This window comes from Aulonocara stuartgranti (assembly GCF_965226115.1).
Source record: "Aulonocara stuartgranti genome assembly, chromosome: 6".
Taxonomy (NCBI): Eukaryota; Metazoa; Chordata; class Actinopteri; order Cichliformes; family Cichlidae; genus Aulonocara; species Aulonocara stuartgranti.
In genome coordinates this window covers 20,038,563-20,066,379 of record NC_138944.1, presented here as the reverse complement: position 1 = coordinate 20,066,379, position 27,817 = coordinate 20,038,563, and the positions used below count along the sequence as shown (strand labels likewise).

The following is a 27,817-nucleotide window of genomic DNA, read 5'->3' as shown; positions in this document are numbered from 1 at the left end:
GCAGGCGAGTCCGTCCTTGAGACTCAAAGCAGGCTCAGACCGGCCAAGCAAATAATTACCTCTCCACATTGCCACACTAGCAGCACCCGCCCATCACATGAATGAGGCAGGGAGTGTGTGTGTGTGTGTGAGAGAGAGAGAGAGACACACACAGAGAGAGGAAGACTGCAATTAAATTCATCTGGAGGCACAGCATTTAATATAATTGAACAGAAAATAATTTCACACCGACTAAAGGATTTACAAGGCAGAAGGATTTTGGAATGTGAGTGAGTGTGTGTGTGTGTGTACTCTAAGTCTGTTAATTCAACTCAAAAACTGTAATTCAAAGGTTGAGTAGCATCTTACTGTACATTATCCATCCATTTCATCTTCCTAACTGCTTATCCAGTTCAAGGACAGCCTATCCCATCCATCACTGTGTACAGCCCGGGCAGGTCGCCAATCTATCTCATGCCTGACACAGAGAGACAGACAGCCACTCACAACTAGCATCAACCTGTTAACCTAACATGCATGTCTTTGGACTGTGGGATTAAGCCAGAGCACCCAGGGAACATGCAAACTCCACACAGATGGGCCCCATAAGAACGTTGGAATTTTCTGGCATGATTTTGTACCTTTTATATCTAGTTTCCTCATGACTCTGGGGTTTCCCTCACATGGGGAAAGTCAGAAATGCTGATCACATGGTGTTAGTTGAAAACTCCAGTTGTATAGAGAGCGACCTTTGCAAACACTGATGCAAACACCAATGATTGCTTCCTGAGTGGAACAGTCATGTGATATTGTTTTTGTTGTAAATGTGGCATTTTTTGACAGAAGTTTACAGGAAGTTTGACACATGACCTCTTTCATCATGGGAGGATTTTAATGGACAAAAAACAGATTGACCGCTGAATTTATGGGATGTTTCTGAGAATAACCCCCAACATTTCGAAACAACCTCTAATTTTGTTGCTCAGCTCGTTATTTTGAGATCTGAAAGTGACAACTCAATTCTCAATTTAAAGTAAAAGCTTTGCCTTTTGAAACTTGTTGGTTTCAGGTTAAGTCACAATTTTTACTTTGCATGCAAACATTCTCTGTTTCTGGTTTGAGTTGCACTTTTCCGGTCAGCGAGCGTTTTCAGGCAAGCCGGTCTGTTCCGCTCAAAAAACTGGTGACCGTGACAACCTGCTAGTGGGTCAATGGGAGTACAGCTTTTTCCATACTGAACAGAGATTGGCAACTGGTCTCTAGTCCTGTGCGACTGAGGCCTTATGGAAAGTATTGCAAGTTTACTTTCATAGCCCCATAATTTATTTCTCAGCCTGTGCTGACTCAAGTGAAGTCACTGGAAGCAATTTATTTGGCTTTCATGCAGCTCCCTCCTAAGCATCAACAGTCTTCGTCCAACTTTTTAGCAGAAGCAATAACTCTTACATCTGTAAACAGACATCATCGTGCAAAATTGATGGAGTTGCCCTTTAAAGTTTTAGTTAATGGGATGGGGAATACATTCTGCCATAGAGAGCCCTCACAAGCATGGAAGCACAACGCATATGTGTGTATCTAATTTGAATAAAACGCAGACCACCTTCAGCTGGTAATTTCCCTCTTATCCCCTATCACATCAGTCAATAACACAACCGCACACATCAAGGATACTTTTCTCTGTGCGTGTGTGTGTGTGTGTGTGTTGCTCTCTATCTGGATTCAGGAGTGTGTCGGAGCTCCAGATGGACTTTGTTGTCCCAGTTTCCCGACACGTAACTAACAGGAAGGATGAAAGAATGAAAGAAACTCACCATCAGATTCAGATGCCTCGCTTTGCTGCTCCTTCCTTCACAACTTTCTCTTTTTTGATTTTTCCCCCCCCCCAATCACATTACTGTTATCGGAGAGAATACATGCAACAAAATTCATGAGCAGTGTTGCTTCAGTCCATGGTTGATTTCTTTTAATGCCTCCTTTTCATTTCTATTCCTCTGTAATCTCTCTCTGTAATATCCTCCCTTGTCCGTTTACTGATACCCTCCTTCACTTCTTTCCCATCCATTAGGCTTGTTCTCTAATTTCTTTGCCAGCCTCCACCTTCAAGAGACAGAATAATGGTTTGAGAAGGCCAGTATTAATTATGTGTGTCTCATGTGTGACTAATACAGGTTTCTGAGTGCAGATACAGTAGATTGTAATGAGTGGGAGTAAAAGAAAGAAAGAAAGACAGGCAGCAAGAAAATGAGCAAATGCCTGTGTGATCTGAGACATGGAAACTCAGCAGGCATGGATCAAAACACCCAAAAGGCCCACAATTACATCTATGCCTTGCGCTGACAGAGGGACACACACACACACACACACACACACACACACACACACACACGTACACACACATACACACTCTTTCTGATCTTGTATCGGAGCAGAACCTTACATCCTGCTCCCTCTGCACTGAGCGAGACTTTGACACACTTTTACTGACATCCTTTATTAACACAGTGTAGAGAGGAAAAAGATTGTGTGTGTGTGTGTGTGTGTGTGTGTGTGTGTGTGTGTGTGTGTGTGTGTGTGTGTGTGCGTGTGTGTAGTTGAAAGGATGCACACTGTATTTTCCTACCAGATCTGGGAGGTAGAGAATGCACACACACACACACACACACACACACACACACACACACACACACACACACACACGCACACACACACGCACGCACACACACACACGCACACACACACGCACGCACACACAAGGGCTTTAGACTGCCCAAGTGTGAACCAAACTGTCCAATTACTTTGATCCATGCCTGTTGCTGTGGGAAGAGTTTCTCCCCTTTTGCCTTAAAGCATATTACCTAGGTATACACATGCACTCACCGCACACACACACTCCTACGCACATTTATACACAAACAGAACATAATGGCTTTGGTCTGGCTTGCCAGATCTGGTTCCCCTAATTGCCTGAGAGGATGGAGAGCAGAAAATCAGGGAGGGAAATGCAAACTGCAAAATTTAACCACATTTGTTGAGTGGTGCATCTGTTTAACAACTCCAGAGGAGCAGCAGCAGCAGGAGGAGGATGGAACCAGCTGTGGCTGAAAAACAATGGCTCCTGGCTCTCATTCAATCTAATCAAAATCCTTGTTATATCAAACCGAACACACAACCATGTATTTTGTGAGCAGAGGCAGCCACTCATGTGTCAAGGCCCAACGTGGCATTCGTGTGTGTTCCTGAAGTTAAACTTTGCTGCTGCAGGACAAACAGAAGTTTATGAGCCCCTATGAGATTACACCCTCCCCCAATAAACCCCACTGTGCCCTCCATCAGTCAAAAATGCAGTGAGTGTAAACTGTGTCCTTCAAACAATATTTTCACAGTCTTTCAGTAATGTACAAGTTATCGAGTACATCACAGCAGAATTACACAAAAACTGGGTTGAAAATCAGTGGCAGCAGGACTTTTTTAGTTCAAATAGTCAGTATGTGTGGAGGAGGTCAGGAGAGGGGCACACCAGTGAGTGTCTAGAGTCATTTGTAAAAAACGGTGGAGGCTCTGTCATAGTTTGTAGCTACATTTCAGCCAGTGGTGTTGGGAATACTGTTGAAACTTTTGACAAGCAGCTGATTGACAACAACTTCCCTTTTCAGCATGAGAGTGATCCCAAACACCCTGCCAATTCAGTTTAAACATTCCTGGTCTCCCCAGAGCCCGGACCTGAAACCACGTGGGATCATCTTGACAGAGACAAGAACAAAAAACATCAAAAGAAGAGCTTTGAATGTCCTTCAAGAAGCCTGGAGAACTATTCCTGAAGACTACTTAAAGAAATCACAAGAAAGCTGCCTAAGAGAGTTCAATCAATCAATCGATCCATTAATCCTTTATTGGTACACATTGCGTGTTATGTGTAGTTACACATACACGTTACATGTTACACGTTCAGTTGCCTGCAGTGAAAATTGGACCCCTTCTGACCACACGTACATAGCACAAAACATCACATTGGGAAGACAGGCCAGAGAGAGGTTGAATGGTAAGAAAAACAATGATGTTTAAATAAATCCCATTTTCCTAACAAAATATAAAGAATGAAGGGCAGCTCAAGTATTTTGCACAGTACAGTAACCAGTAAGAATCTGTTATTGTTTAAGAAAAGACTGTAGTGTACTGTTGCATAAAACAATCAACTTAAACTCTTCATAAACCTAACAATATTCATTAGTGTAAAGTTATTGTAGTTCATCAGAGAAAACAGTTGTTTACACTAGAGATGGACCGATCCGATATTACGTATCGGTCCGATACTGACCTAAATTACTGGATCGGATATCGGAGAAAAATAAAAAATGTAATCCGATCCATTAAATATCACGAAAGCACCTCACAAAACTTGCAACGCGCCGTAACTCACCTCAGAACGTTAGCACGTCGGAGCAGTATGCATCACGTGATAGAGCGGCTGTGGCATGCGGGACCTGTCGGTGGTCTGGATAGCATTTGGAGCTTCGCTAGCAACCCGGCATTTCATCTCCGACAAAGTTATCCCCGAGAGAAGTAAAGCAAGTGTGTAAGTCCATCTCTGAATGTTTGTAAAGCATTCCTGCGTTAAGCTTAACAACCGATATATGGAGCGACTGCCTCTTCTTGCTGCTACTTCAATCATGAAACTGCTTAACGATCAGCTGATCGGCTTTTCTGTCGCGAGTCTGTGTCTCTAGTTTGCTTTTGGCCCACTTTGCACCAGAAAGAGGAAACCAGCGGCTGAACAACAGCAGCACGTTTAAGCTTGATCAGCTGTTGTTAGAATGTATTTAATATTACTTTCTACTCGAGGATCTTTTTCTACAGCTGACGGCTGTAACTGTGCAGGGGCGGATCTAGCAAAGTTTAGCCAGGGGGGCCGATAGGGCATGAACAGGGAAAAGGGGCACAAAGACATACTTTTCTTTCTTATTCTCATTTAAAATGTCGAGCTTTTAATAAATAATTATCTGACACCCAAAGTTTTAATTTGATGTAAAATGAATAGAAGTCAATTACTGTATATAGTAACTATTAAGTCTAATATATATACCCTAGTAAGCTATAGTACTTTTTCCTTTGGGAAGGTACCATCTGTGCAGTCTGCAATTTTGTTGAAGAAAGCTGTTGAATCTATTTAATATTTCTTGAAAAAGAATTGATTTCTGTGCATTTTTTTTTCACACTGCATCAAATTAAGGTTGATTACGTCGATTAAGCATCATGAGGTGGAGCGTGAGGGGTGGTTCCCTATTTTTTATTTATTTCTTTTTGTTGTTGCTGGGAGTTGGAACCCTATTAGTTAGGTTGCTTAATATTTATGCTAAGTACTCTTTAAAATACCAGAATAGGGAGGATGGTGTAGGTTTAAGTTTATTAGATTGATCAGTATTGCTGAACTATGAAATATTTTTTTTTGCATACAGGTATAACAGAATAGCTTTAGTGTAGTTGTTGTTTTAAACTTGAGTATGAACTTATACAAAATGCAGCAAGATATTTAAAAAACAGTTTTGTTGATTAAAAAACACTATCGGATTCATATCGGTATCGGCAGATATCCAAATTTATGATATCGGTATCGGACATAAAAAAGTGGTATCGTGCCATCTCTAGTTTACACACATGCAGCCTCCATTAAAGTATCAATAGACTTATTCCGATTTTTCACCTCAAGCTCAATTAAAATAATACTAATATTACCTTATTCTGTTTTGTTTTCCTTTTAGGAAGTTGGGACTGGACCGAGATGGCCAGAGGGCTGGTTCTGACCCTCAGGCCGTATTTTCTTTTTCTGATACATTTATTTATTTGATTACTTCAATTATTATTTAGATGAAATTTTAATATCATTGTAAAGTTGTTATTCTTTATCAAGACCTTTCTTTTTTAAATTAAAAATACAAACTGAAGTCTTTTTCTTGGGGGGGGGGGACACTGCTGACCTTTACCCAGTGATCTTTAATTTATTAACTGGTTAAAAAATGAATGGATGGATGGAAGCTACTATGCAGCTGCCTATTGTTGATATCCATAGACATGGAAACACATTCACACTGATTTAGAGTCATTGGTGGAAATGATGTAATGAGATCCCTAAAATGCAGCAAATGTTTGCTATGAAACCAAAACAATGAGCTAAAAGAAGTTAAAATGCTCCCCAGGGCGTAGAGCAGAGTCATGGGATCATTTTCCACACGTTTTACATCACACCTAATAAATATGATATAATATAATATAATATACTTTGGGTAGGAAGTAATTGGTTAGAGCACCTTCATTCAGGAATGGGGAGGAGAGAAGGTGAAAAGTTTAAGATAGCAGCCATTAGCACAGAAAAAGATGGCACAATTAGATTTTATGGATCAGCACTGTACAGTTATGCTAAGTAGGTGTTGCCTGATAGATTCGGAAGGACTCAGCAGATAAAGAAAGTACGCTAATAATCGCCCCACTGCTGCTCTGGAGTCAGAACTTTTCAGTGCATGAATCTCATATTGACATAAATTACTAGTTTGCTGGCAAAATACCACAAGTGATGCCTAATCCGCTTTCAAGTTTAAATTCCGTCACCTTTTCTTCCTGCTGTCACTGCCTTATTTGATTTGAATCACTTATTCTGTGTGTGTGTGTGTGTGTGTGTGTGCGCGCGCGCGCGTGTGTGTGTGTGTGTGCGTGTGCGTGTGTGTGTGTGTGTGTATACAGGCATGTGTCAGGCTGTTTGCTGCTCTTAAAAGTGCTTAGGCATAAAGTTTGCAGCTGCACACACCAGGAGATAATACACATCCTGAATAATTGATAGAAATGAAAACAGCTCTATTTTTTCTTGATGCACTCTTTCTCTGTCTCTAACCATCTCTCATCTTATCTTGCTTCCTTTCTTTCTGCCCTCTCCACCCATTTGGCAGTTTAACAGCTCTTTAATGACAACAACACTTAAATGGTCCCTCTTTGGTAGTTTTGTAAAACACACGCACACAAACACACAGATTCACCAGCAAATAGCCTCTATTCTGAGGTATGAGGAGGGGGCGTATTTGCTCTCATGCAGTCAGACATCAGTGCAGGTCAGGTGGCAGGTGTGGAGGATTGGAAAGCGCTTGCTGTGCAATCCATCAAAACTGTCCCTTTGTCACTCTTTCCTTTTCTCATGCTCCATAGCTCTCTTTTTAAAAAATTTCCCTGCTGACATTTTTCCCCCCATTTCTGTTCATCACATTTGTCTCGGTGTTATTTTGCCTTTCTTTTGCTCCTGCATGCTGTGGTCCCTTTTGTTACCTGTTCACTCGCTTCCTAAATGGGCACAGAAAGGAAATCAGAAAGCACCGGGGAGAGAGGAAAGGGAAGACAGGGTGCATTTACGGCCAAATAAAGAGCAGGCCTTAATAATTTACTGCCCTCCACAGCCACTAGCCAATCACAGGCCATTGCAAGGATAGAAATGAGAGAGAAAGGGAGAGAACGAGTGAGAACAAGTGAGAGTGCGATGAGGAAATCAGACAAGCAGGGGCTGCTTCGTATTAAACATCCCTCCATGCTGTGATGAATTATTTGAGGTGATGTATGCTCTGAAAGCTTTGAAACGGTCACCATTGAAAAATGTCACGAAAACTGAGACGGCAGTCCAGTTTTTAAAAAAAAAGACATCTTCAAGGATAAAATGCAAGCTCTTCCAACAAAATGATCCACACATGCATTCAAAAAAGTAAAAAAAAAATTCAGGAGCTAAATATTGTGTGACTCACAGCAAACAAATATTTCCACTGACCCACTGTAAGATTTCAAATCCATTATAAAGTTCATCAAAGCTTTTTGAATTTAAATCCTACTCCTGCACAGATCTTTTAGCCTCTCTGCATTTCGCGCATATACTTCATATAATTATATTATAATGATTTAACTCTGCAGGAGCTGCATACAGTAGGTTGGCCCTAATGTGCTAGTGTCTCCTCTGGGAGGTGGTCTCAGATTACTGCTCTTACTATAATGGATACAAGCTTCAGTGTGAACCTTAACCCAACTACAATTTTGCTCAGGAGAAGACAGAAATCAATTTGTGGCTGCAAAGAAAATAATTAAGGACATCTGTTCCCCCCAAATGAGACAAACAATCCTCACGTAGAGTTAACAAACACGCGCACACCATTTCACGTGAACACTTACAGGGCTGCTACTGTACGCTTTCTGCTCATGGTGTGAAAGAAATAGACAGATAGTGCCTTAGAAGCATTTTTGGCTGTTGGAATAGGCAGTGCTCTATTCAGCAAGTGCTCGAATTGGTCACTGTGAGGAAGGTCACCTTCCCCCCCCTACCAATCATTGATCCATAAACCTGTGAGACAGCAGAGATACCAACAGGAGAGAAAGAGAGAAACAGACAAAAGGTGAAATGGAAGAAATAAAAGGTAATCGGTGAGTACTGTATCTCACATCGGTTGCTGATGGAGTAAAGTCTTGGTGGCTTCGGTAATTGAATGTTAGCCTAATCTAAAGCCAATCAGTCTAATAGTGCTCAATCAGCCAGTCGACACCTGATCAATTCTGGATCCAATTCTCACTTAGTGAGCGGTGTTTGAAAGTGATGCATGTGTGTTTTGCTTTTTCTGTTCTTAAAGAAAATAAATAAAGAAAAGGAAAGAGAAGAAGAAGAAGAAGCAAGCACGATGCACTTATACTGCTGTCAGAATTATTACACCTGTATCAACAGCGTGGTGCAGATTTTTATTCAAGCACATAAATGTAGCATCGTAGTTTTTTAAGCAAAATGGATCATGGCATGCATCCAGCCATCCATACGGCCAGTGTTGTGCAAGAGAAAACAAACTCCTGCAGAACAATGTTTGTCTCAGGTACGCTGCTGGACTAAAACTAAGCACTGATATGTGCTGAACAAGCTAGTTAACTGCACTGGTGCATCTTCTTCAGCCAGCTCCATATAGCGGCTCATTTGCAAACACTGTTGTGGCCACTTGTGTGAAGATGTGGGTAGAGTAAGAGTGAAGAAATATGAAATAAAATTACATTTGTGAAATTTAAGCAGGCTTGAGTTGTTACTCTACAGCAGAGGTGGTGCAGGCAAAGAGTCAGAATAGTACAAAATGATGAGAACTGGATTGTTTTTATGTGTCTGTACACACTGTTAATTATTCTATTATAAGCCCTTATAACTGTGGGTGGTACCATCTGCATTTCAAACTGCCAAACTGCAGCATGAAAGCAGACTTAGAATAAGAATGAGTGGGTAGTGAAGAAGGTGAGAGGAACATCAGGCAGGGCTCTTGTTGGATAGTGTGACTAAGCATTAATCAGCGGTAGGTGGGATAATTACAGGAGGGATGGGGATGCATTTAGAGCACGTTGACACCGCAGTTCATCACAGGATAACTGGTCCTCAGTACTTTATATTTCAGCACCAGGGAGCTTTTTGTATGCATCTGGTATATTGATGGGTGAATGAATCAGACTGAATGAACTGATGTGATGGTGGAAGAGCATTTAGGGCGTGCGTGTGTCAGAAGAGAGTCTGGAGATGGGCGATAACAAATGTTAATCAAATCAAAATGGCGGGAATGTTCTCACTGACGTATGATTATAATTTTCTGTGCGCAGAGCGATTACGATTAACAACACACAATTAACCTGCTTTCACTGATTGCTGGGAACAGTGTTTTTTGTGAAGGACAAAAATCATGTGGCAGAAATGTGAGCCCTACCAGCCAGTATCCATAAACATCCGCCTGCTGCTTCTCAGTCACGAATAAAAGGAAATGAGATTTACACTGCTAATGTTTGTCTGAAGTTTAAATGAATGAAGTTTTGTTTTATTTTCACTGTATGAGCTGTATTGTAGGAATAATACGCTGCGGAAAATGCAGACAATTGAAAAAAAAAAAAACAGTCAGAGGAGGGAGAGAGCTGTGTGCTCATCTTTTAGAGAGCTCTTCTATCAGGGTACATTTGAAGATCTCTGAAAATAGCAGGGTCATCACTGCAAAAATAACACACACACACACACACACACACACACACACACACACACACACACACACACACACACACACACACAGATCTAAAAAAGATCACCAATGCACACTGTAGTCTAGACTGTTTTATACACTCAACACACAGTTCTGAATGTCTGGTTTTGACAGTGAAGCCAATGAAAGAATGGGTTATATTTGGTAAAAAAGGAACATTAAACAAATTTAAATTACTTGGAGTAAACCTCTGACAAGAAATCACACCTGAGATTCATCCAATAGTTCTCACGCACTAATACCACCACATTACTTCCCACCTTGATTCAGGTGATTTATCAGACATGGTCTGGTGCTCGTTCGAGATCTGTTTCCACAAGTCAGAAAACAGTCTTTGACAAGTTGGCAAGATTTGGAAATTATGTTTTTAACTTATCAAGAAGACTTACATTTTATCAGGTACACCTAGTTAACTACTCTTTAATGCAACAACTATCTGATCAATCCAGTCACATGATAGAAATTCAATGCATTTGGCCACCTAGAGATGGTCAAGCTGACCTGCTGAACTTCAAACTGAGCATCACAATGAAAAACAAAGATTATTTAAATGACTTTGAATGTGGCATTGTTGCTGGTGACAGAGAGGCCAGTTGAGCATTTCTAAAACTGGATTTATGGTCCGAAAAGGAGAAAATATCTGGGGAATGGCAGAGGGAATAAGACTGCTTGTAACTGCTAGGGGGCGGCCTTAATTAACATCTTGTTACAACTAAGATAAGCAGGAAAGCATCTTTGAACACACCACATGTCAAGCCTTGAAGCAGATGACCTTCCGCAGCAGAGGAGTCTGGATATGTAATGCAACGTTCAGACGGTAGGGTCAGAATTTGATGTAAACACCATGAATGTTTGGATACATTCTGCGTTGTATCAATAGATATGGCTGCTGGTGATGTAATGGTGTGAAAGATATTTTCTTGGCACACTTTGAGCCCCTTAGTACCAACTGAGCCTTATTCAAACACCACAACATACCCAAGTATTGTTGGTGACCGTGTCCATCCCTTTATGACCACAGTCTACCTATTTTCTGATTGCTGCTTCCAGCAGGATAAGATGTCATCTTACAAAATTCAAAGAACCTCAAGCTGGTGTTTCAGCATGACACTGAGTTCACTGTACTCAGATGGTCAGCTTAGTCACAGGATTTCTAACCAATAGAACAACATCATGGATATGCAGAAATCTGTAGAAACTTTGCGATTTATGGATGAAAATCTTGGATGAATCTTTCCAGCACCTTGTAGAATCTATGCCATGAAGAATTAAAGTAGTTCTGACACCTCATGCTAGGAAGGTGTACCTAATAAAATGGCTGATGGTGTACTTTTATCCCTTTATTAGAGACGTGGCAGCAGAAAAATGACACAGCTAACCTCCCACTCTGTGCCAGCAGGGCACTCTGGCAATGTCTGGCAACCCTCATGAGAAATAAAAGACAAAAATGGTGATGCCACTTATTTAACTTACAAGCAAAGCACTCTTTATTTTGCAGCGATATATTGTTGTAATTTTAACTCATGCACTCTGTCTCTTGAGTGAATAAGGCTGTACAGAAATAGCTCAGTAGGTAGAGTGGTTGCCCCATGATCGGAAGGTCGGGGGTTCGATTCCCCTTAACAGCTACCCTGAGGTACCCCTGAGCAAGGTACCGTCCCTACACACTGCTCCCCGGGCGCCCAATGGCTGCCCACTGCTTCACTGAGTGAATGGGTTAAATGCAGAGAGCAATTTCCCCACGGGGCTCAATAAAGTACAATAATGTACACACTTTCTTCTTCTTCTTCTTCTTAAAATTGGATCAAGTGGACTTAAAATAGAGGCCTCTGAATAAAGACTGATGAATCAAATCCAGCAGTAGATTCTTTATATTTTAGAATAAAGGGCAGTGCATCTATTTTATCTCTGATGTGAAGTGGAAATATAGCAGATATCACTCCGGAGAGGCAGTACAGACATTGGCATCGATCACTGTCTGCTCTTACTAAATGATGTGAATATATGATGCATTTTATTGAGCCTTTATGTTAATGTATTTTATAGCGTTTGCATTGTTTTTATGATACATTTAACTGTGCATTTTTACTGCACAGCCCTGCCTCTGATCCTGCTTATCTGCTCAGAACAGTAAAAGTTGATGGTATGGATTGTGACCAATAAAGCATTGTAAAGTGTTCATGTTAACACATATCAACGTAAAACAAGAGGAGAAAGCCCGTGTTTTTTTCAGTCTCACTTCACAGCGCACAGTTATTAAAAATCCGCTTTGAATTTTCCTTTTTACCTGGCTCTTATACATCAGCCGTGCTGGTGTGCTGCGGCAGAACCGACCATTTGTTGGGGAGGCACGCTTGAAAAAAAGGTGCAATCGGAGCACATTGATTTTTCTTCATGTTAAAAAGCTTTTATTGACATGGCATTTTCTCACCAGAAAGGTTACAGCAGAGGAGAGACGAGAGGGAGGGAGGAGGTGAAACATAAAGACACGCTGCACCAGCACGGCTCAAGAGCTTCTTGTAAATTCACCCCACTTTAGCCCACTTTAGTGGGTGTGCTATCCTTTTGAAAGTGCAAATTATGGCCTCTCCCAACACATACGCATGCCCATGCACAAACACGCAAACACATGTGCCTCTAAAAACCTTGAAATCCTGGCGGACACAGCGAAAGAGGGGGCGAGTGTACTGACTGAGTAAGGCGAGAAAAAAAGATTCAAGGTCATGAATTCGGAGAACAAATGAACATTGTAAAACTGTGATTCAGAAAGACAGGCAGGCAGACAGCTGGGCAGATTACAGCTCAAGGAACCTTTCATCACCTTTAAAGATTCACTCATGGTGATAATCTCTTTGTGAAACATCGTAATTTCTCAGTAAAGACTCATAAAGCCTCACAGTGTCTTCGTCTCTGGAGAGCCAGGCGACGCCTGCTGACACAGCTCTAAATCACCATGCTCTCCTCCCTCTTCTCCATCCTCCTCCTCCTGCTCTGTTTTTAATAGAAAAACATGCTCACGACTCATACCTCATTTCCCACCACTTCTCCCTTATTTCTCTCCCTTTAAATATATCTATTTATTTTACCACATCGGTGACTGGGTTGAATACCATCAAAACAATCGGCACACCCTCATCCATTAGCTGCGGTTAAGCCTTCATGCTTTTAATAGAACATGCTTGAAATAGACAGAATACCTGCAGTAACTAAACTTTTGGTTATGTGGAAATCCATCAGCTGCACACCAAATAACTGTAAACATGTTTCAGGCCACCAAGCAAAAACAGTGAATGGAAATTCACAAGCTCCTTAAAGTGGAAATATGTGTGATTCAGGCATATTTTGTATTTGTATTTGTATTCTATTTTTATCTTATTGTATATTTATTTTTATTTTATTCTACTGTATATAGTATTTTATTTTATTCTATTTTGTACAGTTGTGTACTGTATTTATTCTTATTGTATTCTAATTTTTGCCTCATAACTTTTGCACTGTCTACTTACTGCTGTGACAAAACAAATTTCCCACGTGTGGGACTAATAAAGGTTATCTTATCTTATCTTATCTTATCTTATCTTATCTTATTAGTTCAGTTTTATCCAGTTCACCGTTTTAGTTTTGTGTTTTACCATGAGAACATTTGCAAACAGCAGCTGTTATTTAGGAGACAGAACATCCTGTCCTCATGTCAGAATGACCCATCACGTCTTTATCAAAATACGTGCCTGTTTATTTCTCTATTAACCATAGATGATGAAGGAACAGTCACCAAAGTTAGAATAAAAGCTCATGTCCATCAACCTAACAGATGTTGAGATGTTTTAGTGTGAACCAGAGCAGCTGACTGACAGACTGTCATTTTCATCCCTGGGCTCGTGTCATTTGGATGGCTAAAAAAGGTGATAGAGATGAGATAGTCTTCTTTCTCTTGAGGTGCCAGATGGTAGATGAGAGGCAACAATGGAAACTTGACACAGTAACTATGTGTAAATTTTGACAGGAGGGGATCCAGAGAGAGGCATTTTTCCTGTCTCATTAAAATTTTGAATTTTACCTAGCTCTATGACTGATGCAAAGTCTAACATGCACCGTGAGCTGAGCAAGTTTAGATTAGATTAGATAATTCTCACTCTTCTTTTCCAGAGAGGAAAATGGCTTCTTTACCCATGCTCGTTTAAAAATGTCAAAAGAAAAATGATGCAGTCAGATCAGAGAACAAAGAACAGCTGTGACGATGCCGTAGTGGCATTCATCAAACTTCTGAGAGGACTTTAGTGCAGCTCGCCATGAACCTATACAATGCATACAATGCACATCTCAGAAGACAAGCATGCATCCTTAACCCTGTAAAGCCTGAAACAAAGGTGAGTTCAGAGCCTTTTTAGGGGTGCTCAGCATCCCTAAATGTAATCGTAGCACCTTTAAAAATAAAAGTAGTGACAGTAGTAGACTTCAATCACCTATCCTACTAATTATGTTGCTTTTGAAAGAAACATTGTCATTTGTATCTAATTGAACTGATGCTCAATTTATGAGGTTATGGAACCCTGATGATGGGATCGACAAAAACTACAATCAAAACTAAAATCTACAAAAGCTGAGCCAGGGACTAAAGCATGAAATAAAATAACAAAACTAAAAACAAAACTTGTTTAAAACTGGAAATGACAGAAATATATTTAGAAGCATAAAAACAGGATTTTGGTAATTATAAATATTGTTAATTTAGGGCAGCTGTGGCATAAACCTAACACTGGGTGGTGGGCTGATAAATTTATTTCATAGTTTTTTGTGACCCGCCTACCAACTACGAATAAAAATTAGCAGCTGCCGTTTTCATGTATTTTAACAAGTGTCAGGACCCTGCTGAGGTGTCCTTGATTCCCTGCTAAAGAAATAAGTGAAGAAAGAAAATAAATAAATAAATAAATTCTTCTGTAACGTATTGTCTTAAGATCAGAAACAGTTTTTATACACATGAGCACATCAAACAGCATATGAGCTTTAAGCTGTCCTCCTGTTGTACAGGGTGAAAGAGAATCTCTAATCACTGACAGTAATAATGCCTTTGCTTATCTAAAAACATCAGTGTGTCCATTAAAATCAGAGTCAAGTTCAGATATGATGTAGAAGATCATGTATCCTACATCAAATGCCTGTAAGATAACCACCGAGCCAGCCGAGTGGAGCCTGTTCTCAAATAACATCGCTTATACCTAAATCCCTAATCTCATCACGCTATTATATTCCAAGTCTGAACTCTCCACATCAGATTCTCTGTTAAAGCAGAGCTCCAAAAATAGCCTGTACACTGTACCTATCGAGCGATTCTCGCCTTTGACACTGTCAAAACATGTGACAGGGTGTACGGTTAATGTTCATATATATATACAGCAAATCACTGAGTCTCAAAGATGTGTTTAGTGCTATAAGGGCACCCGTCTTTTCACTCTCTCTCTCGCACACACACACAGACACACTTTTCGCCCGGTCAGCATTTGCACAGCCGTGTGTGTTCATCGTTACAGCCTCTGACTGCAGCGCTAAAAGTGACAGATGTGTCCTGTTAGCTATATGTGACAGACCGTGCAACAAGACAGAGCACTGTGCAACAAATGACCTGTTTGATTGCACACATACATAATAGAAACGATTTGAAGATGAGCCAAAAACTCCAAAGTGCATGTTTATTATAAACAAGATTAAACGTCTAAAGTTCTGCCTGTGATCTCTGGAGGCTGCAGAGTTCATTACAACCCATTAAAAGCTCAAACTATATACTTTTCTTAGTGCCCTTGGTCTTTTCTAACTACATTATATCAGGTGAGTTGTATAAGCTGGTCTAAAGAGCAGAAAAGTGTTAACACGATGATGTCTAAAGCCTCAATTATACTTTCTGGGTTTGTGAGTCAGCTGGAGTCCCAAGTGAAGTAAATTCTCGTCAGATGGCAAGCGCAAGTCCATCTGCTGCAGCTTCCAACTAATCAACCTCAGAGCAAAAGGTCCAATCAGCTGCCTTTATTCGACAGTTTGCAAGGTTAATACAGATCCACATTCTCCAGAGGAAGATTAAAATTTAAAAAGAAGGCTAGAAAATTTAAAAATCGAAGCTAGAGTTCATTTTTTAACATGCAAAACTATTCAGTAACATAGTACGGTTCACAGCCTCATGTTTATTTAGTAGTGTTAAACTACCCATGCTTCACCCAAAGCTGATTCATCCATGTTCATCCAAACTGAATACTATCAACACATATTGTTCACTTTGTAAAGGTTTGTACAAGGCACTATCTAGAGATCTATCCATCTAGTTTTCAAGCAAATGTATTTGCAAAAGGCTAGTGGGTATTCCTCAGGTAAGTTGAATATACCCCAGATGTGCATGGTTTGGTTTACAATTGCAGGCAATGCCCTTAATGTGAACCAACTACATGTTAATGTCTCCTTATTTTTGTCTTGCAGTCAGTAAATAGACCCCTTACCAGAACTGAAATGTGTGGGCTGAGTGTTATTTACATCTGAGGGTTTAAACTAGCACATATGTGACAAACTGTCGAAAGTCTCAAACACTGAACAGCATTTTAGTGTGAAGGTGTTAAAGTGATAAACTCAGAAATGTTTAATTTTAACTGCGGGTGTCCAGTTATTATTTATTAGAGTTACAGACATCTCGTCAGCAAAGTGACATTTCCATTAAAGTCATGCTGTTAATAGAGTATATATACATTTTTTTTTATTAACAAACAAATAAGCAAACAAAGGAATACAAGGTTTTCGCACACAACCATCTCTAGGTTTTAGAGAGACTGGTGTGAAAAAGAGAAAATGTCCAGTGAGCGGCAGCTGAAAGTGCCTTGTTGATGCAGAGCTCAGAGGAGAAAGACAAGAGTAAATAAAATGACCACTTATTACAACCAAGATATGCAGAAGACCATCTCTGAACACACAACATGTTGGACCTTGAAGCAGACGGGCTACGGCAGCAAAGGACCACACCAGGTGTCACCTGGGTGCTTACAGCACGATAACACACCTCGTCACAAAATTCACATCATCTCAAACTGCTTTCTTCAACATGGCAATGAGTTCACTGTACTCCACAGTCACCGGACCTCAGTCTCACTGAGCACCTTTGGGACGTGGCGGAAGAGGAGACTGGCATCACGGATGTGCCACAGACGAATCCGCAGCGTGTGATGCTGTCATGTTAAAAATGTTTTCTGAAGAATGTTGAATCTCTACCACAAAACATTAAAGCAGTTCAGAAGGTAAAAGGGGGTCTCTTTTGTACATCGCTACCACCTTCCCATGCTGTCAATCTCAATACTGATTAATGTAGTCTTACGTCTGCATGGTTTAAATCTGTGCTGTCTGTCATTCTCCCTTTTATACTCTCATTTGTGCAATCCATCTCCTCCCCATGTCCACCTCGCCTAATTCACTCAGAGCTCCACCCAAGTCTTAGTCTTCATCTTCACTATCACCAGCGTCTAGACTCCAGGGGGGGTCCTGTCCTAAATCCCATCACTGCTGGAATTCCATTCTGAGATGATGGGGCAGTCTAATCACTGAATGCACTGATTAATTTCTCTATCTAAAGAAATGATATTCTTTTCCCCAAATGATCTCTGCTTACTGAAATATTTTAGCCCTTTTTAAAATTAGGTTTTACTTGCACAAAGACAAATTTTCTGTAATTAATTCTGGAAATCAGGACAATCCCATTGTTTCCACAGGGATAATTTACGAGGGTATTTTTCAAGGACACCTCAGCAGGGTCCTGACACTTGCCGACAGCAACAGCTCCTCACACACAAACACAATCACAGATGGTAAATGCATTTTAGCTAAACACTCAAAATATTCAGGAATTCTCAGAATGTAAAGCATTTCTTTTGTTTTTATTGTGCATAAAAGAAAGAAGGTGATTTTTTTTAAGTTTTGGCTTCTGCCCCCCTCTCTAAGCTACTGACTGAGCCCTGAGAGAGGCAAGCCGCTGTGGAGTGGAGATAAGGCTACACCTGCCAGCCAAGCTCATCACTGTGTTTGTGGTTTTGAGTGTGTGTTTGTCTAAGCCTCTTTCCGTGTGTGTCTGTGTATGTTCCAGTCCCAGGGTTGAAAAGATAAGTGGCTCTAAGGAACCCGAGTGTAAAATCTCAGCTACACCGAACCCCAACAGAGATGAAGTGAGACAGCACAAAATGAAAAATACATATTCCTTTCAGAGTGGATTAAACTATAAAAAGATAGGCAGAAAGGTCATTTCCTCCTCAAAAGCAGCCAAAATACCTTCCAGCTCCCAGACATGTAGCCACATCACTGAAGAGTGAAGCCACAGCAGAGACCTGTGGATATGTTCTCACACTTATCTTATATTTACAACTAATTAGTGGTTTATTTAAAATATACAATAATGCTCAAAAGTCTATGATCAAAAGAAATCTTCTCTTGACTACACTGTAATAATCTGCTCTAAAAATAGTATAGTATATAAATGATGAATTAAGCACTTGTTAATACCTGATTCATGCTTAACAGTGTAACATTATTATAAAGTGCAATCAGAAGGCTTCTAACGTATTTGACTTTTTAAAATTAATTTGAAGAAAAGTGGTTGAATATTTTGGTTTCCACTGACTTTTTTTTTTATGACATTTTGTTCTCAAGCAATTACACAATGTAACTGTATAATTTGTAAACATTGTAGTCATGACAACCTTTCTTAAAAACTACAAACCCTTTGATGTGTGTTTACACGGTGACTGATGTGTTTTAACTTCATGTTTTATATCGCATAAAAACCATGTGTATAATACAAACTACTGATAGTCTCATGATTGAGATAAGGACAATTATGAGACAGTTTTGTATCAAAGAATGGTTACAGGCTACTAATGTCTTAGTATTTCCAAATCTATAAAAAAAAAACACATCCGTGTATATGTGATCTGTGATAATGAAAATATCACATTTTATGAGAAATGGTGGCAATAATATGATATAATCTAAAAATCCTGCTGTAGAAAATTATGAGAAACTCCTCTGTGATTGAGAAGAAGCATCACAAGACAAAAAGTCTGTCATGATGACAAACAAAGACTGCATTATGAGATGACTGTTATATAAACGACAGGCAGGAAAGCTGCACATGTGGAGATCGGGGGGTTTTGTTGTGTGTTTGTGATCATGTAAAGTTTCATTCCTAATCTTAATAATCAGTGACACAGGCAGGTTACCACATGTTACTGTTGTTTCCCACTTTTTTAAAGATCATTCACCTTTAAATGACCTTTTTTTCACTCTGTTTTTAACATTTGTAAAACGCAGTTCTCCCTCTACAAAGAGACTACACATCCAACACATAATCATATGTCTGTAACCTGCTGTTTACACAGGACCTGAATTCATAAATAGTCCGATAAAGTTTGTCTCTTTTTTCACGAGAGGATGAGTGGTCACACACACACACACACACACATCCACAGTCAAACAGAAACACACTTTGTACTTACATTTTGTTGACTGAAACTCTTTGTTGTCTGTGCAGCGCTCCATTTCTCTCTCTTTCTCGCTTACTCAGAAAATGACAGGAAGTGTAAAAGGAAGGGAAGTTGCTTCTCGCTTTGTGTACGTGTTTTGAAATGTTGCGGCCAGCCTCTTCTTAAATTACGAACTCTATCGTGAGAACATCAAAAAGTCCAGCGACGGCTTCTCTGATGGGCAGCGGCACGAGTGTGAATGGATGTGTTTGCTGAAAACTCGAGAGGGAAGAAGACACCACGCGCCACGAGTCATGCCTGTGCCAGTGTGAACAAGTACCTGTGCCTGAGCGCGCGTGTGTGTGTGCGTGATCTTATGGTACAACCATGGCAAGAGCAGCACTTACTAAACTTCTTCTCCTCGTGATTCTTGCCTTCATCATCTGCCTCCCGGAATTTTTCACATTTTACCAAGGTTGGTCACACAAACAGCTTCAGATCCACATTAGTTCATTCTGTGTGTGTGTGTGTGTGCGTGTGTATTGTGTAAATGTTAGAATGTTATCCACCTTTTGTTCAAACTTTGCATCAAAGTAAAGCTTTAGACAACGTTCGCTTGATTTGCTTCCTCTTTACACACATTGTCTGTGGAAAGACCTGTCTGTGTCGGTCTAAGATTATAAATAAGACCCAAATATAGCTCCATACAACTCTGACTGACAGCCCTTTTGAAAAGGTTTCCGTATTGTGTTGCCTTGAAAACACGTTTCTTTATGAGAGCATCTCGGTTTACCCTTGTGCTCCTGCCGTCTTTGCCTTCAGTGGTTTTTCTTTTTTGTCTCTCCATCTGTGTCTTTCCTCATCTGTCTCTTTCTGTCAGATACAAACTGGAGGCAACAGCTTCCATTTCGAGATCTTGCTATGATTTATAGCTTGACAGCTCGTTCTTTGCTGCTTTTCCTCTTTATGCCTGCTTCTGCTGAGAAATCAGTCTGAATTTTGCCGTGTTCATTCTCTTTATCCTTGCAGTAACAAAAGTGAACTTCTTCTGCCTTCCCTACCGACCCTGCGAACAAGGAAATCAGGTGAAAGAGGGAGAAAATGGAAAGGCTGGAAATGATGACGCTAAGAGAGGCCATATGTGTGACCCATCTCAGACTCCAGATCAGGAAAAATGGGAGCAAGCGTGCATACGAGAAGATCAAAGCAATACAACAGATTCGGCTTCAGACGTCAGGCGAGGCAGAGATGATCCAAAAGCGAGGTGGTTCATGTGTGAGACAGACATGGAAATGGCAGAAGTACACAGAAATATCTCAACTTCAGGTATTCACATCTAGAGACTCAACAACATCTGCTTTCTGTTTAGAAAAGCTTGCTACTGCCTGAAGTCCACACCGCTGAGTGCATCTGACCCGTACTGTCTAGTGTGTTTGGCTAGTGTGATTACTGAGTGCCACGTCTGGGTGCGGTTAAGTAAACTGTGCCCTGGTCTGCTTGAAAAGGTGGTCCAGGGCATGCTTCAGTTAGACTCTTAGCATACTCTGTGTACGCTCTTAAGACTTCCAAGGTGAATCATGACTCTAGGATCCATCACATTTGAAAAGTTTAAGCTAATTAACAACTAATTAATTGTTTATTAAAAGTGACATTTTATGGTTACCGTCACAGTGAGGACTCTATGCAGTCCTGTGAAAAAGTAAGTAGATCCCATGATTCAGTAGTTTAGCGACAATAACTTGAAGCAGTTGTTTTCTGTATGACTTCATCAATCGCTCACACTGGACACACTTTAAAATGCCATTTAAGTTCATTGAGGCTTACGAGCATTAATTTATGCACATTTCTCTAAAGGTCTTGCCACAAGATTTCAGTCATGTTCAGGTTTGGACTTTGATTGCAACAGCTTAACCCTTTTGTTTTGCAGCCATTCTGTGGTAGGGTGCAGTCTGAACCAAGCTTTAGCCGTTAGGCAGATGGCCTCACATTTCACTCTAGAATACTTTGGTGTACAGAGGAGTTCAGTGTTGACTTACTGAGTGCAAGATGTGTCGGCCCTGTGGCTGCAAAAGAAGCCCAAGTCATCACCCCTCCACCACTGTGCTTCATAGCTGTTATGAGGTGATATGCTGATATGCATTATGGCCTAACATCACGTTGGTCTCTTCTGTCACTGTTCCTGAAGTCATGATCAGATGCATTTTTGCAAACTAAAGCCAAGCTGCATGTTTCTTAAAGAGAAGAGGGTTTGTCCTGGGACTCTTCCAAGCAAGCCATATTTGTTCAGTCTATTTCTCAGTGCATTTAACATGCTAACTGAAGCTTGTCAAATCTGAAATATACCTCTGGTTTGGTCTGGTGTATATTTTTGTATTTGCTCCTACCTGTTAGTTGTGAGATTCGCACCTTTAGCAATATTTGGGTGAGAGGTTGTACTGTTTTTTCAGCTAGTGTTCAGCTAGTAGCTTAGTAGTGGAAAGGTGCATCCCAGGTCTTAAAACTGCAATTCCTTGAACAGCCACTTGAGGGTAGATTTACAATGTAAAATAAACTTTTTTATAGCCTTGTACAGGAAAAGGCTTTTAGTCTCTAAAACTTCATGAAAACTGTACAGAGGACACCTGTCACGAAGTTTGCCATAATTCATCTTGTGTTTCTGTTGTTCAGCAGACCATCAGAGGTGCAACGCTTCCAGAGAGAACTGATCGCCTTTCACTAATTAAAGAATCTAATTAAGCTTTAAAATATGAGCATATTAACGTGAGCGTCACTGTGAGCATGTTCACAGGCTGGTGTTATTTAACTCTTGCGCTGCGATGCCTTCTTCAGCAGACAATATAAGCCTTTTACGCCCCAATCAATACATTCATGCTATTTATTCACCCACAGCTTACGAGTCACATCTGGAGGTGTCAGCCGAGCTTCATCTGCCCAACGCAGAGACCCTGAATCTCACCTTGTACGGCCGCAGCAATCACAGTTCCTTACACCTCTACCCACCTGAGGAGGAGGAGGAGGAGGAGGAAAATAAGGGTGGTGATGAAGGACAGAGGAAGGCATTCTACTGCTGTCTCCCTTTCCTGCCCAACTCTGAATCGCCCAATCAAAGCCGCTGTCTCCTTTGGTTCGCCAATCAAACGGTTTGGAATTCAACAGCAAAGGAAAAGCTGCCATGGAAACGGACACAGAAAGGTTGGTGTCAGGCGGATGGAGCTGGGCTTCTTTGATCCCCACGCGGCAAGTGTGGCTTCACTGTAAGATGGAAAGGAGAGGAAAGAGGAGACAATAGGAGACAAGGAAATTGGCCACTCAGTTTTCATTTCATTCCAAGCTGCCCACTCTCTCAGTCCACAATGGAGTCATTCTTTTTAATAGAAGAAATTTCCTTCAGTTCTTCTCCTGACTTTTTGTTTCTCCCTCTTCCTCTGTACTACATGATCAGTCATACTTTCCAAAACTACAGTACATCTTAATTTACTGTATCTCTAAGCCTGTATTGATTTCTTTCTTTCTGCTCTGCTCTCCAAAAGTCCCTCATGCTTAAGACATTGATTAAGTAATATTTTCCAAAGTGCATAATGAAAGCTGGATATCCATTTCCTTCCAATTTTTCTGCAGCACCTCCACCAGACCTTTCCATTTATGCTTTTCCCTTTCTTTGTTCTTGTTTGTTCATTTCCTCTTATTATTTATATTGCCTCTTCTATGTCTTTTATCTCTTTCCAGTCCTCCTTCCTTGCCGGTCTCTTGCCTTCTTATCCTTCCTTCTTTTCTTCCTTCATCCACTCTACATTTTCATGTATTTTATTTTCACATGGCATGAATTTTAGTGCTGGAATGACTGGGATGGATTTTTTTTTCTTTAGGTAAAGAGGTCAGTAATGAAAATAATACATAATTGTTTCAGACTCTGCTTTGTCCAAAATGTTCCTCTGTTTTCCAGATGAGTGGCAGTGTGCGCTCAGAGTGGTCTGGCTGGCTCTGCTGTGTTTGGTGTTGCTGAGTATAGTAACGAGTGTGATCGGACAAATCTACAAGAAAAGGCGTTTGTGCAGTAAGAGACAAAAAACAATCAAACAAAAGAAATCACTCGTTTTATGATGCCACAACTGAAGAAACAAAGTCAAAATTTTGAGTTACTATTTTAAATTTCTAATTAAAAATGAAAAACTTTGAGTTTTTGAGTTGAGTTTGAGTTTGTATTAGTGAGTTGAAAGTTTGGACTTATGAATATAAAAAAGGCTTGGCTTTGTTTTTCAGTGGTGGAAACAGGCGTCCTAAGACATGTTTTTTTCCTCTGCCAGGGAAGCCGAAGGTGCACCCTGATGGCTTCAACTTAATTACTCAGCAATTAAATGGTAAGCCAGCAAAATGTGTATTCTGAAGTTACTGTACACTAGATACGTTTGTACTTCACTGGATTTCAATATTGTGAGTGCTTAAAAATATCCAACTTTAAACAAGTTCACCTTTTGCTGAAGGGCAAGACTGAGCGTGCAAACTGAGGTGCACATAAGAAAAAAACAACAACCATTTACACACAAAGATAAAAAGCAAACTCTAATTATAACACAAGAAAAATGTTTAAATGTAGCATGTTCAGCAGCAGTGGTCTGTCCAAAGGTGACTGACAATGTGCAAGGCAAAAGTGCAAAAAGTCATGTTTAGCGCTGTGACGTGAGACTTCCTGCTTCTATGGTGAAAGACAAGCTTTTTCTCCTGGCCGCATATTGCTATCAGAGCCACTGCTTTAGACTAGTTTCAACCACAGTGCAGAGAACTTAAAAAACAATTATTATTATGAGAAATTCTGAAGTGATTGGTTTTGTCATATTGTACAAAACCTTCTATGACAATTAAGCAAAGGTGAAACCAATGAGGGACAAGATCAGAGTCGAACTGAAGCAAGACTCATGAAAAACTGACTTCCACACCCAAAAAGGAAATGACAAAGAAATGAGTGTCTTACACTGAGGCATGAACACTAAGAGGAGGCAGACTCAAGGGAACACAGGAAGCCTCAAATTACAACCCCCACTAGGATTTTCTCAGTGCACATGTACCAATACACAGCCCTCTGTGACATTTCAAGCAGCCCTCAAGGACAGAATACACTACCATACAGTTCATTCACCCACAATATATAACTTAACATCAAATATAGAGGCAGAACCAAACCAAGGGAGCATAATCTATTCATCAAACAGTCACCTCAAGGCACTTTATATTGTGATAATACAGAGAAAATCCCAACAATCAGACTGCCCCCTATGAGCAAGCGCTTGGTGACAATGGGAAGGAAAAACTACCTTTTAACAGGAAGAAGCTTCTAGCAGTCCAAGTATCAGGGAGGGACAGTCGTCTTCGACAGTCAGTGAGGGGTGAGGACACGAAGCCGCTCCGGAAGAGAGACAGAGATTATTAATAACTAATGATTAAATGGTGTATAAACATAAGACTCAGCCATTCAATGTTAACAAATACATCTGGTGTCAAGAAATGCCACCTCTCACTGTAATGGTTAAAAAAATGATAAGCCATGGCTTACTATCAACCAAAAACCAGTGTGTTAGATCTCTGAACAAACACACTAAATGTGTATTTAATCTATGTTTTCATTTATATGCTGGCTCAGTACATGGTCACTTTTAGAAATCCTGGTCTGTGAATAGTCTGTATTGTCTCTGAAGTATAATATATTAATAATATACTAAGTAAACTAAAATGTATTCCAGAAGATGAGAGTTACAACATGTTTATGCTACTCTTTTATGTAGACGGTGCCAAAGAAACAGAAGTCAGCCCTCCTGAAGGTAAACTGCTCAATAAAAACACATTTACATCTGCGTCAACAGGCTTGGAGATTCTAACAAACTCTTTTTGGTCCAGCAGGGACAAACCTCCACTTATACGGGTTTCATACCTGGTCAGGTCAGTCCTTTTAATCAGTCAGCATCATTTAATGGATCTGTTGTTTCACTGCTTTCACCACGTTAATCTTTTTCTTTTTTTTACCAAAATGGATAGGGCTCTCACCAATTAAAGAAGTTGACAGTCAAAGTAGGTACACACACATGCACCTTTTAGAAAAATGAGTCAGATCACAAACACACGTTCTGATTGTCCTCACGTATACTTTTCAGATGACATATCAATGTTGATGGATGGAAATGCTGACCACTGCTATACTGGTAAAGTCTTTACTGGAACAATTGTACAGGTTCAAAGAGAAAGCTGTTGGTGGTTATGACCACCAATAGCTGGTTGATGACTTTCAGATACTCTTGCACGCATTCAAGACTTAACTTGGCGCCTCTTCATGCAACCAAAGTTTGATTAATTATATGCGGTTTAGTTTTTAGATGCTATGGGTCGGCCTTTAGTCCTGTCCTTACCAGCGTATTGCTGGATACGTTATTTGAAACTGCTGCACGGTTGGGAACCACATCGCCCTTCATTTTCATACGTGTGTGGTAATCTGCGAATGGTGCTACGAGAGCTCAAAAACTCCAAAGTGTAGCTTTAAATATGATGGACTTAATGCATAAATACAAAAAGTATACCAATGTGTAGCTAATTATCATTGAATTGTTTGCTGTATTAGGCTGTTCTCTTTACGTAAAACGTAAACATAAGGTCAGAGGTTAAATGTGATGTGATATTTGGATGTAAATTATAATGTGATATTTAGAATACACATACACCAGTATCATTTCCTAAATGTTGCCAATACAAACAAAGGCAGTCGTAAAGTTAAAAGACATTTTATGATGTTTGACCTTATAAAATACACACAACACTTATAAGAATCATAGTTTCTAAGTTATAAGGCTTTTTGGTAATTTTGGACCTATACATCATTATTTTGACATTGAGGATTGTGGTTGATGTGAGCCAAATTTTGAATGGATTGTTAACACGACTCCATTCTAAATAAAAAACGTAAAGTTTTATCGGAATTCATTCAAAACTTTTTGAGTTATGGTGTTTACAGACAGAACGGCATGCACACTTCCAAAAACGTAATCTTCCAGGCGGAGTTAATCGTCAAAAAATTCATCTCAGTAGACAATTACTGCAGAGTATCAACACATCAGAACCCTTTTAAAATGTCATCTAACAGTGCGCTTGGTGCCTTTTTTCTGTTGTCTTTAGGTTTTCTGCATCATCGCAGCCATCCCTCCGTCAGCTCCATCAAAGATGAGCCTGCTCGATGACAGGCGAGCAGCCGGAGGAAGCTGGAGGAAAACAGCCGCCTCATTTACCAGCATTACTAATGGTGAAAATAAAGATATCTGAACCACCTACATGTGCTTGTGAACTTATTTTCAGCATGTCATCTCGGAAGCTTTGTCTATGTTAGCACTTTATTAGAGGACAGGCTCTACACATTATTAAACTATCAAAAGTTAAATAAATGGATTGGCCCTCGAACATTTTTCACCCTGAAAGAACTAAATTGTTTTGTATTCTGAGTCAGATGCATGGCTGATAAACAGCCTTACCCCGTCTGGTTATAGCTGAAAGGAGCCAAAACATTTTGACAGCACTGACTAATATCTTGTTTGCTTAATAGCTTTCCTTGCCAGCATCCATGTATCTCTAAAACTGAAGAAGAAGCAGAGGGAGAGAAATATTTATCCTTCAGAGATCGAGGTAACTGTGGGCTAAGCGCTATAAAGTAATTCATCTCAAATTCTATAGAGACGGCGGTTCAGAAGGAGGAGAAAAATGTAGAGCATAGTTGAGATACAACACATCTGACACATCTCTGCGGTGATGTGTGAGATGAAACCGACGTGGTATACATTTCTGAATGTTGGAACGCATGATCAAAGGCTTTGTTCTGGAGTAAAAACATGTAACCTATGTGTGCATGTAAGGCTGTCTTTGGGGTGTTTAAAGTGGAATCACACAAAGTGTACAGCAGGTCGAACGCGAGTAACCACCTGGTTTTATTTCACCATAAAAACATTAAAGGAGCCAAGCTCGCTCTGCCAGGAAGTAACTAACTCCAGATAGCAGCACCTGCAAGGCTCATGTCTTACTGTGAATTTGCTCTTTTTGCAGTCAGTCGTACTCAACCATCTGGAAAACATCTGTATTTGCAGCACATTTTCAGAATTATTAAACCCAATCGCTACTCTTTTACTTTTATGGCGTAAGAGGGAGACATGAAAAATATTTTAACTTATGGGTCATTCCACCTCATATCGCTCATCACATTTTTAGATCATTGTCTGCTCAACCACCTGTGTATTGCTTGAAAATCGAATGGTTTAAAACTTGGAT

At 40.2% G+C, this 27,817-nt stretch overlaps 2 protein-coding genes across 4 annotated transcripts in view; one reads left to right on the top strand and one right to left on the bottom strand.

The window, feature by feature from the left end:
• Nucleotides 1-19,638, bottom strand: part of klhl5 (kelch-like family member 5) — a 72,020-nt gene extending 52,382 nt beyond the window's left edge. Inside the window, exon 1 of one of the 2 annotated variants that reach the window (XM_082535992.1) lies at nt 19,559-19,638. In XM_082535992.1, the coding sequence (XP_082392118.1) occupies nt 19,559-19,560 (2 nt within the window). In that variant the 5' untranslated portion in view covers nt 19,561-19,638. Of the gene's footprint in view, nt 1-4,396; nt 5,592-19,558 lie in introns of those variants that run through there. The other variant, XM_082535993.1, reaches the window with a different exon arrangement.
• Nucleotides 19,639-19,885: 247 nt separating this feature from the next.
• Nucleotides 19,886-26,832, top strand: LOC309708197 (uncharacterized protein). 2 transcript variants are annotated; one of them, XM_082535996.1, is made up of 10 exons: nt 19,886-20,000; nt 20,555-20,851; nt 22,415-22,717; nt 23,469-23,579; nt 23,830-23,883; nt 25,303-25,338; nt 25,418-25,456; nt 25,553-25,585; nt 25,669-25,716; nt 26,681-26,832. In XM_082535996.1, the coding sequence occupies exons 1-10, from the start codon at nt 19,913-19,915 to the stop codon at nt 26,740-26,742; spliced, it is 1,071 nt and encodes a 356-aa protein (XP_082392122.1). In that variant the 5' UTR covers nt 19,886-19,912; the 3' UTR covers nt 26,743-26,832. The 2 variants fall into 2 exon arrangements, with proteins under 2 accessions (XP_082392122.1, XP_082392121.1); XM_082535995.1 differs by having other exon boundaries at nt 25,415-25,456.
• Nucleotides 26,833-27,817: the final 985 nt, after the last annotated feature.

What these genes read in the sequence shown, in the direction of transcription:
- LOC309708197 (XM_082535995.1), top strand. Translation starts at nt 19,913, where the DNA reads ATGGCAAGAGCAGCACTTACTAAACTTCTTCTCCTCGTGATTCTTGCC. An exon ending in ATGGAAACGGACACAGAAAG is followed by an intron (nt 22,718 to 23,468) that starts GTTGGTGTCAGG and finishes TCTGTTTTCCAG; the next exon opens with ATGAGTGGCAGTGTGCGCTC. An exon ending in TGCTGACCACTGCTATACTG is followed by an intron (nt 25,717 to 26,680) that starts GTAAAGTCTTTA and finishes TGTTGTCTTTAG; the next exon opens with GTTTTCTGCATCATCGCAGC.